General features: G+C 28.5%; 1 protein-coding gene across 1 annotated transcript; it reads left to right on the forward strand.

Moving 5' to 3' along the window:
* The first annotated feature begins 3033 nt into the window (after window positions 1-3033).
* On the forward strand, window positions 3034-14416 carry LOC111038919 (major facilitator superfamily domain-containing protein 6-A-like). Its single transcript, XM_022322194.1, has 7 exons — window positions 3034-3371; window positions 8654-9016; window positions 10730-10917; window positions 11371-11507; window positions 12146-12267; window positions 12351-12593; window positions 13995-14416. Exons 1-7 carry the CDS (start codon window positions 3305-3307, stop codon window positions 14216-14218), a joined length of 1344 nt encoding a protein of 447 aa, XP_022177886.1. The 5' UTR covers window positions 3034-3304; the 3' UTR covers window positions 14219-14416.
* Window positions 14417-15277: the final 861 nt, after the last annotated feature.

A 15277-nucleotide genomic window follows, 5' to 3' on the forward strand; every position in this document is an offset into this window, starting at 1 on the left:
GAATTTTGGATTTCAGTTCAAACCGAATTTAAAAAAATTTCTGAAAAAGCAATTTCAATATTATTACAATTTTCAACATCATACTTATGTGAGCTTGGATTTTCAACACTGACGAATATCAAAACAAAGAAACGAGAAAGGCTGACAAATATTGAAGAGGAAATGAGAGTAGCAATATAGTACATACGGCCAGATATTGAAAATATCTGTAAAAATCATCAGGCACAAATATCTCATACAAAGTATTCAATTTCAAATTTTTAAATTTTTTTTAACTCTTTTTATTATTTTATTATTTTTTAGTGACTAACACTAACATGTATGGCATGCAAACAATTTTATGCTATACATTCATTGTTTAATATATTAAAAAATTAAAAATGTATGTACTACTATTTTATTTTACAGTTGTGTTCCTCGAAAATCTTGTAAAATGTTAAGTGTTCCGTCATTCGAAAAAGGTTAAGAACCACTGCTCTATGGTGAAGGCCAGACGTGAGGACTCTATAGGTACTACCTATAGGAAGATCCTATTGCGAAGTCCTCGGAGTCGATGTGTTGGTGTCAGAGCACGTCCGCCGTCATAATAATTTTTTTATTAGTTCTTTGAATGATGTTCATGCAGTGTTGGGTAGTAATGGAACGCAAATTACAAATTACTGTAACGTAATTACTTTTTTCAGTAACGCAGTTGTAACAAAATTACTTTTTAAAAGTAATTTATATGAAGTAGGTATAGCACTAACTCAATTTTCACTCCACGTTATTAAAATAATATAATATGATATTTATTTTCTATTCCGATAATAGTTGACAATATTATTAAACATTCCACGAATTATGTTATTAATGTTGTTACTTTATTAGCAAAAAGAAAAGAGTTAAGTTTAAAAATAAATTTTAATTAAAATTAATTATGATTTATGAGTCAACTACCTGTCTACCTATATGGCTTTATAGCCATACAGCCATATAGGTGAGATGATTGTACATATTTTACATTTGTAAAATGGTCAATGATTGTAAAATATACACATAATAATTGAATCATATAAATTGAATATGATTAAAAAAAAAAATAATTACCTACTGTTATCAATGATAAAAAAGTGACGTTATTTTTAAGGCACTACTTTATTAATGAAAACATACTGTAACGTCATAAAAATTATTTGAGGTAACGCAAATGTACTTTAAACAAAAATATTTGAAGTAACGAGGAACGTAATTTTATTAATTTTTAAAAGTAATTTACACAACACAGTGTTCAGGTGATATGCGAATAACATAAGCCTACGTGGATTAGCACAATACGTTTTATTTTATCATTGCGACTATATTTCGTGCACTCAATACTGAAAATAATAAAAAAATATATTTTAATTGTAACATTTAATTTTAAATAAATAGTAATACTGCTTACATATGTTGTACTGTTTTCAGACATCTTAATAATAATACTCATTATTGCTATATTTGAGTACCCGCCTGCCTGAAGACTCGTGACATTATCTGCATTCGAAAACATCACAGTGATCCGTGGGACCGTAGTTTAACATTTATCGTGAGAATATTATGTTCACAATTTATAAGATATTATTGTGTACGCGCAGGTACACGAAGTTGGCCCCCACCGACTTGAGAATATCACCAAATAGCTTCAAATAACACAGTATTGACTTTCGCTAATATTATTTCTAATTTTCCATTAGGTATGATATTATTTTGTTTCGTCGGCGTGTACGACTTATGGTCGGGGTCGGCCGATAATTGATTGACCGTACATAAACGCGTTATCCGCATAAGTACCTATAGCCACCTAGGTAACCACCACTAACCGCACAAACACAAACTTTATAATTTATTTTCTGTGCTAAGACATGTCGCGTATAACTTAATTCGGTACAATATAATATTAAAATAATAATTCGATAATTAAATCACTCACCGGAATACTGAGTAGGTAACTATCACGTTATACGAGGATAATAATATTATATTATTATTATGCTCTACGCTGCGCGCTACTGCACGGTGAACGTTACCTTACCACAAACACGGTAAAAACCGGTTCTACAGATATTACAGTGCTGTACAATAATAAGTACATGACATGACGCCGCCGCGCCGGTCGACCGATGCAGATACGCTTTTGCAAAAATATGTGTACAATATTTTTGTCTGCGAACATAATTAATTAATAACTATATGACCTACCTACGACAATTCGACGTGAGACAGTGTTTGCAATAAAATACTAGAAATTCCTAGGCGACTGTAAAGTAGGTACCCAATCGTTTATATTAAGTATGTGGAACACGCATAATTTGCATAGTTGAAATGCACTAATAATATTAATATTACAATAATAAATTATCATTAAACTTTGCCACTTCACGGCAGGTAAGTACAATATTTAAAAAAAACATTTATCAAGATGGCTTCGCTATAAATTTGCCCTTAATTCTTTATGGATAGGATTTATATTTATTGCGTTAGTATCAATAATTGATGTTATTCTTAACTGTAATACCTCGTATTTTTTTTTTTCATATATATTCATGTATATCATTTTGTATTAATAACAATCGCTTATGATTGTAATGTAATATTATCTTAATAGCTATAATATTATGTTACTAACAGATAGTTCCTGCTGCTAACCTGAGCCTCCACACGAGTTTCCTCGAGAAATTTATTGCAAATAAAAAAAAACAAAATTCGTAATAATCGTAATATGCCGACTACGGGATATTATGTATTTATAGCTGATAAATTAAAACCAATTTATAATAATATGATTTTCGTCGATCGGCAGTGGCGTTTTTTTTTATACAATAATAGTTATGTACTTGGGCCAACTATATATTATAAACAAGGGAAAGGCATTTTTTAGCGAACAAATGAGTAATAATAGTAATGCAACAAATACACAATGTACATGTATTGTCGGCCCTCCTTAATTTTTTTTTTACATCTGCCCGCACGCGCCAACACGCGTTATTCGATACACGATCGTGTGGTTCGGTTACCACATTTTTTTTTTTTTGTTTAGCAGTTTAACATTGAATTTCGTGTGATCATCATCGTCATGGATGTGTACGACGAATAACATCTGCGCCGGGTCTCGCCTGTATCTCCAGAAACATTATCATTAGTATTATTGTTGTTTTTTTTTTTTTATAGTAGACACGACATAGGTGCCAGTTTAAATAAATTATTAATCGCTTTAACGCACGATATATTATAGTATTATAATTACGACTTGCTGTGTATAGTGCATACTCGGGAGACGACCACAAACATGCCTTATTTCCAGGTCAATAGAAAACTCCTGCTGATGAAAATTCACTATTTCTTAGGAATTGGAGGTAAGAATATTAAATACACATAGATTTTAAGGCAACCATAGAAAAATGATGTACATATTTTATAATAATTGCTATATTTTCTCTCGGGTTGGTCACTGTTATTTTGGTTGTGCGACATTCATAACATTTTGAAACAATTATCTATGTGTAGTTATTATTTCGACTATGTGTAGAATCCTGTTTACCACTATCTGCTGTATTATGCAGATAATATTAAATACCTAAAATTAAATATAAAATTAAATCTTCTATTAGATACATAAAATATGTTTGTACAAAAAAAAATACGTCTACACCAGTTATTGGCGCATATTTAAAACAATTCAATAAGGTGGGTGTTATCTGAACTAACTTTTTTTTTACCCGAAATGATTTTATAATAATATTTAATAGTCTTATACCCTTAATTTATTTCAATTACATATTACATAAATTCGCCTTTAATTTTTTTCCATCAGGACCAGAAATATTTGTTAAAATATCTTCAATTTTTGGAAAACATATTCATACTTTCCAATAGTTCTTTATTAGATACTTCCTAGTTTGTGAAGTTATTGGATAACTCGGATAAGCGTAAATTTATGAATGCCGAATCACATTTTACTGTATTATTTTGTACAAGCTGTTTCAGTTTTTCCACACTGATAGCATCGTATTTTAAACTTTCAATCACATTTTGACATTTTTCAAAATTATTTTCGTAGATAAATGCAGCATTTAACCGTGTTCCCCACTTTGTAATATTAGGGAGGTAAAGGTATGCATGGCATTTTATTTTTAAAAACTAACGGTGAACACGTACACTGTGTAGTAATACAAATAATACAACGACGCACTGGTGGCAACGCCGACCGGCTTTTATAACGAATATTCTAGTAAACTAAAATTATCCATATCGGATAATACCGATAATAATAAAATGATGTATATGTATCTATAATGGATTTATGGTACAACCACTGCAGATTATCTACTTATAACGAAAACTCGGTCATAATAGGGTTTTTATACAATAAATTTAGCTGAGTTAAATATTGTGTTCATTTAAACACACAGAATTGTAGAAAATTGCAAAAATTACAATATAAAATTTAATAGGCATAACCCATAAAGTATATTATATAAACTATACATTTGATCAGATTTGATTTATCTTAACTGCAAAAAAAGTTGCAATATCAATTAAGCCCAGTCTTTAATTATAATATTATAATATATACAAACGATTTCTTAAAATTTTTATTCAAGTTTTTTTTAATCAATCGAATCGTCTGTTTTACTACAAAATAATATGCATATTTACTTAAACATAATAGAAACTTGGTAGACATTGCTGTGCATAATACCTGTATAATGTATAGTCGTAAAGCATTATATTATGATATTAATCAAAATGTAATCAATACCATAACACGGAGTTAATAATATGGTCTTTGAGGTGAATAGGGTCAAAAAATTATTTTCAGTATTCAATGTTTTATTTAAAGAATCATTTAAAATTATATTTATATTCTACAGGAACCTGATGGTTGTATCATAAAATTATAAAACCAAAACCGTTATCAGCATAATATTATTAATTATGTATTTTCTGTTGATCTCTCTATTTGGCGTTCAAATATTATATTTTGTACAGTTTTTTAAAAATATTTTGCTTAAAGTATAATATTTTTAAAAAAATGTACCAGTGGATACTATTGTAAGGGCTGTTGTCTATTTCACCAAAATTTACCCAAAATGTATATAACATGTTTAATTTGCACCAACATTTTTTAAATGCGTTTGTAATTTGCACCATTTCAGCTGATAAAAAATAAGAATTGCAAATTCCACCAAAATCCAAATCGATTATTCTTTCGTACAAGTATCTAATAGTAATTTCTAAACTTGAAAACGTGAAAACTTTATATGCTTATTTGCCACTCAGATATGTTATCTCGCCGCCATCCATAATAATACATTTATCTCATTAATAATAAATTCAACTGTTCTCGGAAAAAAATGTACCATAGGTATTTATTCCATAATAATGAATGTTATTTAAAAGCCTATAGTCTAATCCAGCGTTTCTCAAAGTGTGGGTCACGACCCACTGGTGGGTCGGGAACATTTTTTTGAATTATATAGATTCCAAGAAATGTATGTTAGGTACCTCACTATAAAAAGTACATTTTAATTATATTAATTATATTTTTATTCATATTAATTATAAACCTATAAAAAAAAGTAAATACCTATTAAAAATGTATACATATTTATATAATTCAAATTTTATTTTCCACAAATTGTTGAAAAGTGAAACAATGTGGGTCGTGAAAGATTTTTCGGGGGAAATTTTGGTCCCGGTATCAAAAAGATTGAGAACACTACTGGTCTAACCGATACAACATCAAAAGGTTTAATAATAACCACCGTGGGTCTTAGTACGTCTTTGTTCATCGTTATTCGATTTATAGACCTATTATTTATTATAACCTATGATTAAGTTTTTTTTAATCGGACCTTTGGAAGTACTTAAATTTTCGTCTGGCGTGTTATTTTAAGTTCATAAATTGATTTTGAATATTTTGATCTAATTACTAAATGCCATATACATGCGGGTGCTTAATATATGTATGACTAAGCTAACGATGAATTGATGGGGAGTGTTCACCACTAATGATTACTACACACGCAAAGACGAGCAGTGATTACCAAAGAATTGCCAAAATACAACAGCTGTAAAAATGACACGTTTGCATGGTCTTTAACACAGATCTATACCGACTTACCAACACAACGCTCTTCTTCGTCAGATGTAATGGGTGCAAATTTCATAATTGCAATTTCCAAATAAGTAATCATAGGTTGCAATAATATCTCATTTATTCCGATATCTCTAATTAATTTTAGGCAGTTCAAAACACAACAGTACCTACCCAGAACGCGGCGTATCCTATATGATAAATAAAAAAAATTATCATTCATATAATAAAACTCGATAACCTATAACCCGTAGTAACCATAAATTAAATTTCATTACTGCTATTATTTTGTACACGTATATTTTTGCAGGAACCATGTAATTGTCACAAAATCACGATAAGTTTATACAGTTGACAATTAATATAAACGTATAATATTATCAAAATTATGTTAGTACGTAGGAACAACTAGAAATACTGAGAAATATGCATTATTACGTATGATTTATTGTATTACTTATAATTTTAAATGAATTTATCACTTGCAAAAACTCAATTATTCATCACAGTGAAAATATGTAATTACAAATAAATCCAAAATAAGGAATGTAATAACTAAATACAACCAATAACACACAATATACCACTAATGTTTCTTACTTCTCTACCTATTCACACCGACACCGTTCTAAGGTTCGTTAGTAAATTTATTTTAAAGCTACCCAATACAAATTGGAACACTATAATATTATATTAGAACCAACACGCACAAGCACAATTCTCAAGCAACATTAAAGAAATTCTTAATGCAGAACAAACTTAAAACATTATATAATGTAATGTAAAGTGTAAATAGAAACTAATTATTTATTGTAAAATATACTTACAAATGTTCATATAAAATACATGTAAAAAAAAGTTGGCTGATAATCGACACTGGTCGCGAGTAGAACGAGCGATAGGTGAAGATTGGACATTGCACCTTAGATGTTGAAGCAGGTAAAATCTTAAAAGAAAAAAAGCTGGTAGGTGCGGATGTTACTCTGCCGTACAGTAGGTGGGCCACTGTAATGGATTATAGTGTTAAATTTTAATTCAGTGATATAAAATCATTTTATACGAAAAACGATTCTGAGCGGAGGCGGCCCGTTTCAATTCATTAAAAAAAGATCTTATCTTTCAAACTCCTTGAGATATTACCGAAAAACTTCTGAAAATTTTCCTATAATCATCTGGTTTTTCGATATTATGTATTTATGTTCTTAACTCGTCGTTATTGGGAGGTACCCGTATGTATCGCCACACGATTGATATTCGCTGTGCGAGCCTCTCTCACACGTTACCCTTTTTTTTATAATTTTTAAACGCTCCATAAAATTCCTATCATCGAATCATACATAGCAATAATTCGTAAATTATTACTTTTTACGAAAAAGTAAAATATATTTTTTTGTAGATAGCTACTACCTATTAATAATTTATTTAAAAACAAATATACATACAAATTTAAATTGAATACACTTTTTGAAATTTGATGCTTATCGTTAAGCTGCAGGATGTCATGTGCTTGCTGTGTGCTGCTTACGTCGACGAATAGTGCTCTCATTAAGTTTTATAGTTAACATAATATTAATTGAAGGTATTGATTGTTATTAATTATCAGACTAATAATTAAAACACATTTTATACGATTGACTTTCGAACTGTTATTTGAAATAAACTCACATGTGTACTGAAGATGGTTGTTTGAACACGTATGAGTAAATGTATAGACTATGTATATTACATTATTACCTGTATAGATTTTTGTATTTAAATTAAAAATCGTTCGTTAATATATCGTAATAAAAATTGTAATAGGAACTAAAAAAAAACTAAAAATTTGTAGACAGCCGGGAGTCAGGGCGTGTTATGTATTCTGGTTAGGTTGCAATCTATTTGCTATCTAATTGTTAACTTAGATCATTTTTAAAGCAAAAGAGTCATATTTACTTTTTGTGACAGTACCTATGTATGTTATGTAGTTTACTCAATTAACCTTCGAAGTCAAAATTCAAGACCACCTTATTCGAATTGTGGCGTTCTTGCACCCCCCCCCCCCCCCCCAAAAAAACTCATCTTTGTGTGATATGTTTGGTGTAAATCAGCAATATTTAATGTTGTGGCTGTGTAGAATTTTATAATTTGTGATATTGCAACTGTAATACGATACACGTCAGTCTTGTATTTTCATAAAGAAATTCTTTACTGCTACGTCTCAAAATATGGCACAGCCTTGCATTCACATAAAACATTATAAATTTCTATGACTGTAATTGTTTAGGTTAAAGAGAAGATATTTCATAATATACATAGATATTTAATAAAGTCATAATGCAAAGTATATTTTTAAGTATTTAAATTTTTATTTTCAAATCCATAGGTAAACAAGTAAACAACTTGTTAAAATATCTTATAGTTGTAAACTTAAAATGGCTTTTTCTCAAAACTATAAATTTTGAGTTATAGGAGTCTTGCTTTGGAGGTTTATACTGGGATTTAATATTTACTTATTTATTGTAATTTATGACCAAAACTTTTTTTTGTTTACTTATTCAGGTTATGCACCGTTTTCTCCATTTTTGACGACAATATCAAAACAACGTGGTTATTCTGCATTTATAGTTGGTTTAATATTCATGCTACAACCAATTCCTGGAATGTTGATAAGACCAATTGTTGGTGCCGTTACAGATAAATACAAATGTCGTCGGTCGGTGTTTATTGCGAGTTCAATAATTACTTTTGTATTGGTATGTTTGTTATCAATAATTCCTGGTACGACATCAAAAGAAGAAATGAACGATTTAGATGTAATCAAGTCGCCACTGTTTTGGATGTTTTTCACTACAATTGCCTTATTAAATACAGATGGAACGGTGAAAAGTGTTTTAGAGGACACGATTTGTATGGACTTATTAGGTAAAAATAAATACTGTGCTTTTATAAAATTATAGATTTTACTTTTGTGAGGTAACAGCAGTTGTAGCAAACCATTTATTATAGCATTTATATCTAGTCACTTTATAATTTATATGTACTTTAAAGTTTATGTTCTCAAAAAACTAAAATTGTTGTGTAGGTAGGGTGACCTATTTGGCTATAATTGTAGTAGTAGAATACAACTTTTGCTTATGAGTTATGACGTATGTATACATGTAGTTTAAGGTGGAAATATAAAATATGTACGTGCTAGCTTACCCACTGACTTCGTAAAATTCGAGTCATATGAAAAATTACAAAAATCTGAAAAAAAGTTTACTTACTTATCTACTAGTTAGGTACCTCCCGTAATAAGAAATATAAGTAAATAGGTAAAATTCATGGTAAAATTACACTTTTAATAATTATCAGTTTCTTATTATTGAACTATTCAAATTAAACTATATAAATAGAATAGTTATTTTAACAGTATCTGAACACTAGTTATGTCGAAAAGTATTAACGTATTTGAAAATATTGTTTTACATAATTTTAATTCAGTACAAAATACAATCGTAGAAAAAAATTACTGCTCGTATACAGATTACAATAATTGAGTTCCTACAAAATATAAAACTCTTTTTTTTTATTTTACTGTATTCTTGAGGCTCATTGTGATAACCTTTTCAGGTACCTGTTTGTTTTTCCCATTTACTCATCAAAATAATTTCGTGTTTTAAATATCTATTATTTTGATGTCTGTTGATAATAGAATCAACCGTCAAGATAAATGAAAAAAAAAACAGTTACGTGTTCACCGCTGTCAATGTAAATGTCAAATTATACGTCATATTGTTTTATATTCACGAGTCGAACAAAACGATATGTGAAGCATTTAACAATAAATTAGTTCAATATATACGAGTACCATGGTAGTCGTAGGTCGATGTATTATAATTGTCAACACTTTATAGTTTATACGAACTCATTTCAATTCTAGTAGTGAACTGTAAATAATAATAACAATATGAGTGATGTTTTAACCTATTAACTAATTTGATGATTTAAATTTATAAAACTGAAAACACATTGGACTTTAATATTATTATATGTAGGTATACCAATTAAAGCTGTGGCTCATGGCAATCTTTTTGTACTCTCAAGGGCCAAAATCGAGCGACAAACATTTTTCGAGGGCCGGGGAAATGTTTAGGCGTCCAATAATAGTCATATACCTACTTATTCCGTCAACGCAGGGCCTAATAATGAAATAAACACGGAGGCCGCCGGTTTTGGACCACCGACCAGCAACATCACAGCTATATTGTATGTGCTATAATAAGTACTAATAATAATATTATATAGTAATATAATATGCGTGCCTCCCATGTACTTCCCCTATATCTGATATAATTTATTTGCACTGTGTTTATAATAATTGTATTAACCAATACCAACCGAATGTTCAGTAACTTAGCCTTTAGGGAAAAATCACAATATTTTTGCAACAATGCCGAAACGTCCCGAAGAAAGTCACAAACAGACGCTTTCGTACAATGCCCCTCACCTATATACCTACAATCGGTCCATGTTTTGTGATTATAATAGTACAATATAGTTAGCTTCATTATAATACTATACCAATCGACACTGTTATCAAATAATGCGTACAATGTCATTATATATTGAACCGTCTTTGTGTTTTCTATCAAGGCAAAGACAAACATAATTATGGAAAACAAAGGTTGTGGGGATCTATTGGTTGGAGTTTGTTTGCCATTATTTCCGGTGCATCTGTAGACTGGTACAGCACAGGGGAAGAGTACAAAAACTATGCTCCAGGTTATGTCATTGCATCGATATGTTTCCTTTTAGATATATATGTGGTGTTTAAGCTCAAGGTATAGTATATAATATATATAAAATATCTAATAAACTTCTTAGAGTTATAACCATCCACCATGTGTGTTTAAGCTTTATTTTTCAACCAAAATCTGATGATTAGGTGTAATCATATTTCAATAAAAATATATGTTTATATAATATTTGACTATAATAGCACAAATAAAATTCAATTACACTTCATTTTTATACGAATAAGACAATAACAATAATTTTGGAAGTCAAAATCGTGACTTTGTTTTATTTTAGTGCCTGTCTATAATTGTATTCCAAACGTTAACGTTTAATAGATTTCGCTTAAAATAGTTAAAATCATTTTAAAATTAGTCAAATAGGAAACAAACCTCCCTAACTCTAATAATTTACTTAATACACTCCATGTAAAATTTGTCGGTATACTCATATTATGTCATGAAAATAATTACATATTTGTTTTTTCTGTATTATTTAAGGTTGTGCAAGAAAATGATACCAAAATTGTAGCTTCTGACGTGAAAAAAGTATTCACTGAAGGTAAAGTAATTGCGTTTCTTCTTTGGGTTGTTTTTATTGGATTTTTTATATCTTTCATATGGAACTTCGTATTTTGGTAAGCAACAAATTACATAAATTACAACAATATTATTTCCATAATACAAATACATGACCTATGTTTTATTTTTTAAAAATACTATAAAAATAATATAAAAAATATAAAGTTTTTTTAGTTAATCTCTGAAATTGTGCTTAATTTATTTTTATAATAAAAAATGTAAAAATACAACTGTAGCTATAATTATGTAACACCTTAATATTATAATAACTAGTTTAGATGAAACCGCTTTTCAATATTCAGATTTACTTAAAATATACTCTTATCTTATAAAAAGAATCAATATTGATAATAATGCTAAACTATGTTTTATTAACATTAAAATACAAAACTATTTCTATGTAATGTATTAGCTTAAATGCTTAATACTATACATAAGTTTGTACTCCCCTCTTAAGTTAAACATAATTTATAGAAAAACTAGTAAACTTCTATGCTCTTAAATGCTATACCTTGAATCTTGATACCCTATCAAAATATTGTATTATGATAATATTATCGCATATTTAAATAGCATAAAAACCCTGTGATTTAGGAGATCAATTTATTTTGAATAAACTTATAATATTATAATATTTAATTTTGTTGGTTACGTATACTAATAATAAAACATCACAGTATTATACACATTACAGGTACCTAGAAGACTTGGCAAACAATTTCCATCCGGAAACGAAATCGTGGATGAAGACTCTCCAAGGAATAGCTTTATTAATCCAATGTTTTGGTGGGGAAGTGCCGTCGTTCATTTTGTCCAGTAAATATTTTTACTCAAAAATCGTCTCACAACCACTATTCACCTATACTGTTTGTTTCCTATATTATAATATTATTATACAGGCTATATATTGAAACGTGTGGATCACATGACCGTATTTTCCATAGTGTTTTTCACATTTACGTGTATTTTTTTCGTGTACACGATCATCGAGAACCCTCTTTGGGCATTACCAGTTGAATTACTCAACGGCATAACGTTTGCACTATCATATTCAGCAGCGATTTCGTATGCGGCTCTTATAACTCCTACAGGAGCCGAAGGAACGCTTCAAGGAGTCGTCGGGACGGCTTACACGGGAATAGGTTCGATATTTTATGCATACATAAAATAATATAAAGGGGATTGAAAATGGATGGTTTTCAAGGAGTTCAAAATAGGCAATTTTCAAATTTCACTTCACATCCGCATATTATGTTGTCTCCGTCTTAAACGTGTACGACATAGCAAAAACTGTTTCAATAGAACCATTCAAAGTTAAGCAACCAAATGTTCACCCTAGAAAGAGGAAATCATTGATTTTGCAACGTTGTTTTTAATTGTTCGATATCTGAATGCGATAAAAGTTCTTATTGTTTAAAAAAATCATTATTTTCAAGTTTTTCAAACTTAAGTACCTAATTCTTTTTCAATTCTGAAAAAAAGTTGCATTTACACAATAAAAATGTCTTCCTCATTAAAATGTGAAAAATTGGTAGCTCAGTTTGGACTGCAGTTGAGTGGTTCTAAACCGTGAAAAACAGTTTTGTTATGTTTTACATATTTTGTAAGACAGAAACAACACATGCGGGTTTAGCATCCTCTTAACTATAAATACTATTATCATTGATTATAAATATTGTGCTTCCAGTGAATCCTACCGATGGACCTGATTACGAATATGGAGTCTTCTGTAAATAGATTTGAATTCTTTAATATGTCTATTTGAGACCGTTCGGACCATATTTGAAGATATTTGATTTAAATTTCAGAATAATCAACATTTAAAATTACGTTAATTGTACAAAATTTATAGAAGTTTGGAAACAAAATTTAAAAAAAAAATGGCCTGGTCGATCTCAAGTTGACATAATACTTACTTCAAATCACAAAAGTATAATCACATTACTAGGTCTGTCGGTATGATTGACAATCTATTTTTGCATTTTCGTTGAAATAACTGACGGTTTGCAATCCTCTTAAATACATAATTAATATACAGTGTGTAACAGAATATTCTGGAAAATAAAAAATTGATACTTTTTAAACGTATGAAAAAAAAATGTAAATTATATGGACAATAAATAATTACCTAGTTTATTGACTGAAACCTGAAAATTCCGAAAAATAACATTTTGAAAAATTGTGTATGTTTTGAATTACATAATTTACTCCAAGCAAATATTAATATTCTAAAAAATTAAATAACTATTTGACTTAAATAAACATTTTACCTACTTTCCAAATTTTTCTAACAATTAGAATTACAATATAGTTATTTTGAATTTTTTTGAATTTTTCAGCTTTAAGTCATAATAATAAACAATTGCTTTCTGTATTTTTAGCTCGAAGGTCTTACATATATGGACAATTTTTTAAAAATATTTATTAGCACAACAGTTTTTTATTTGTCAAGTCATTATTCTGTTACACTTTGTACACCTGTATAATATGAAATTGAAAATATTTTAACTTCATATTAATGATATTAATTGGTTATGTCTTAGGTGCCCCAATAGGAAGCTTCGTTGGTGGTTATATGTTTAAACATATTGGAAGTATTGATTCGTTTAAGCTATTGAGCGTGGTTGCATTTTTCACTTGTGTCATACAAATTACTGTCAATTATTTATTAAAGCGTTTTTCTAAAAATGAAGAAGTCAAGGACATATATAGTAAAGTTGAAACTAAAGATGACAATATTGAAGAAGACATAGTTTTGACATCCTAGTATCCTAGTATTATATTGCCAGAAAATTATTTTGTTATTACTCATAAAAAAAATTACTGAATTTTTGTGTTATTTGTTCAATATTTTATAGTTTAGATTTTTTAACTTAAATAGGTACTCACTGAAAAGTCTGGACACGAACTGTTATAACTGGTAACATATTATAGCAATAAATTAAAACATGGTTTCTAGTAATAATTAACGAATATATAATAAACTTGTATAGATTTTTAAACCTATGTTCATTTTCAAACATTTAATGAAAAAAATATCAATAAACACTTCATAGAATGACAAGAAAAAAATATTTTTAACATAAATAATTAGATTTAAATATTAACAGTTTTTTTTTGTTTGTTTTAGTCCTATAATGTATCACAGCATCTACATTGGAAGAAAATGTTTAAAAAGATAATTTGTAGTACAATAAAATAAACTATCTGAATTTTGAATTACACATATTATATGCTATTTTTAAATGAAAAATTTAACTAATACATATTATTTATACTAGTGACATTTTTAAAACTAAAATGACAATTAATGCAATCTCTTTGATAGTTAAAAATTAAAATTAAATTTCATTTGGTAATTCCAAATTAATATTATAGTACAGATTATTCAATATAATTACGTATTATAAATTAGATCATATTATTATCAAATATATTTTTAAATACTTTAAAATAAATATTGTTTCATATATGAATATGATTCAATTTTAATCCCACCATGCTACAAATATAATTCTGTAGAACAGTTTTCAATAATGAATTATTTTATCTGAGTACCTAGTAATCAAAATAATAATGACATAGTTTATCCAAAAATGTCATCATCTCATAATTATGAGTCAGAACCAAAATATTTTGTAAATAATCAATTAAAGAATAGGTCATAGATTTGTATTATTTTTATATTGTTCATTCGAATATGATTCAGAAAAGTGATTTTGTATTTTAGATTCTGAATAGAGCGATTATGAATTTTCACATTTATTTACCTAACCTATAGGAAGGTAACTCATATATTAATTTTAGGTACCTATATATTAATATT

The sequence above is a fragment of the Myzus persicae genome, unplaced genomic scaffold (assembly GCF_001856785.1).
Source record: "Myzus persicae strain clone G006 unplaced genomic scaffold, MPER_G0061.0, whole genome shotgun sequence".
Taxonomy (NCBI): Eukaryota; Metazoa; Arthropoda; class Insecta; order Hemiptera; family Aphididae; genus Myzus; species Myzus persicae.

Coding starts and splice junctions, on each gene's coding strand:
- LOC111038919 (XM_022322194.1), top strand. CDS start 3,305: ATGCCTTATTTCCAGGTCAATAGAAAACTCCTGCTGATGAAAATTCAC. Junction 10,918..11,370: donor ATGTGGTGTTTAAGCTCAAG/GTATAGTATATA, acceptor GTATTATTTAAG/GTTGTGCAAGAAAATGATAC. Junction 12,268..12,350: donor GCCGTCGTTCATTTTGTCCA/GTAAATATTTTT, acceptor ATTATTATACAG/GCTATATATTGAAACGTGTG.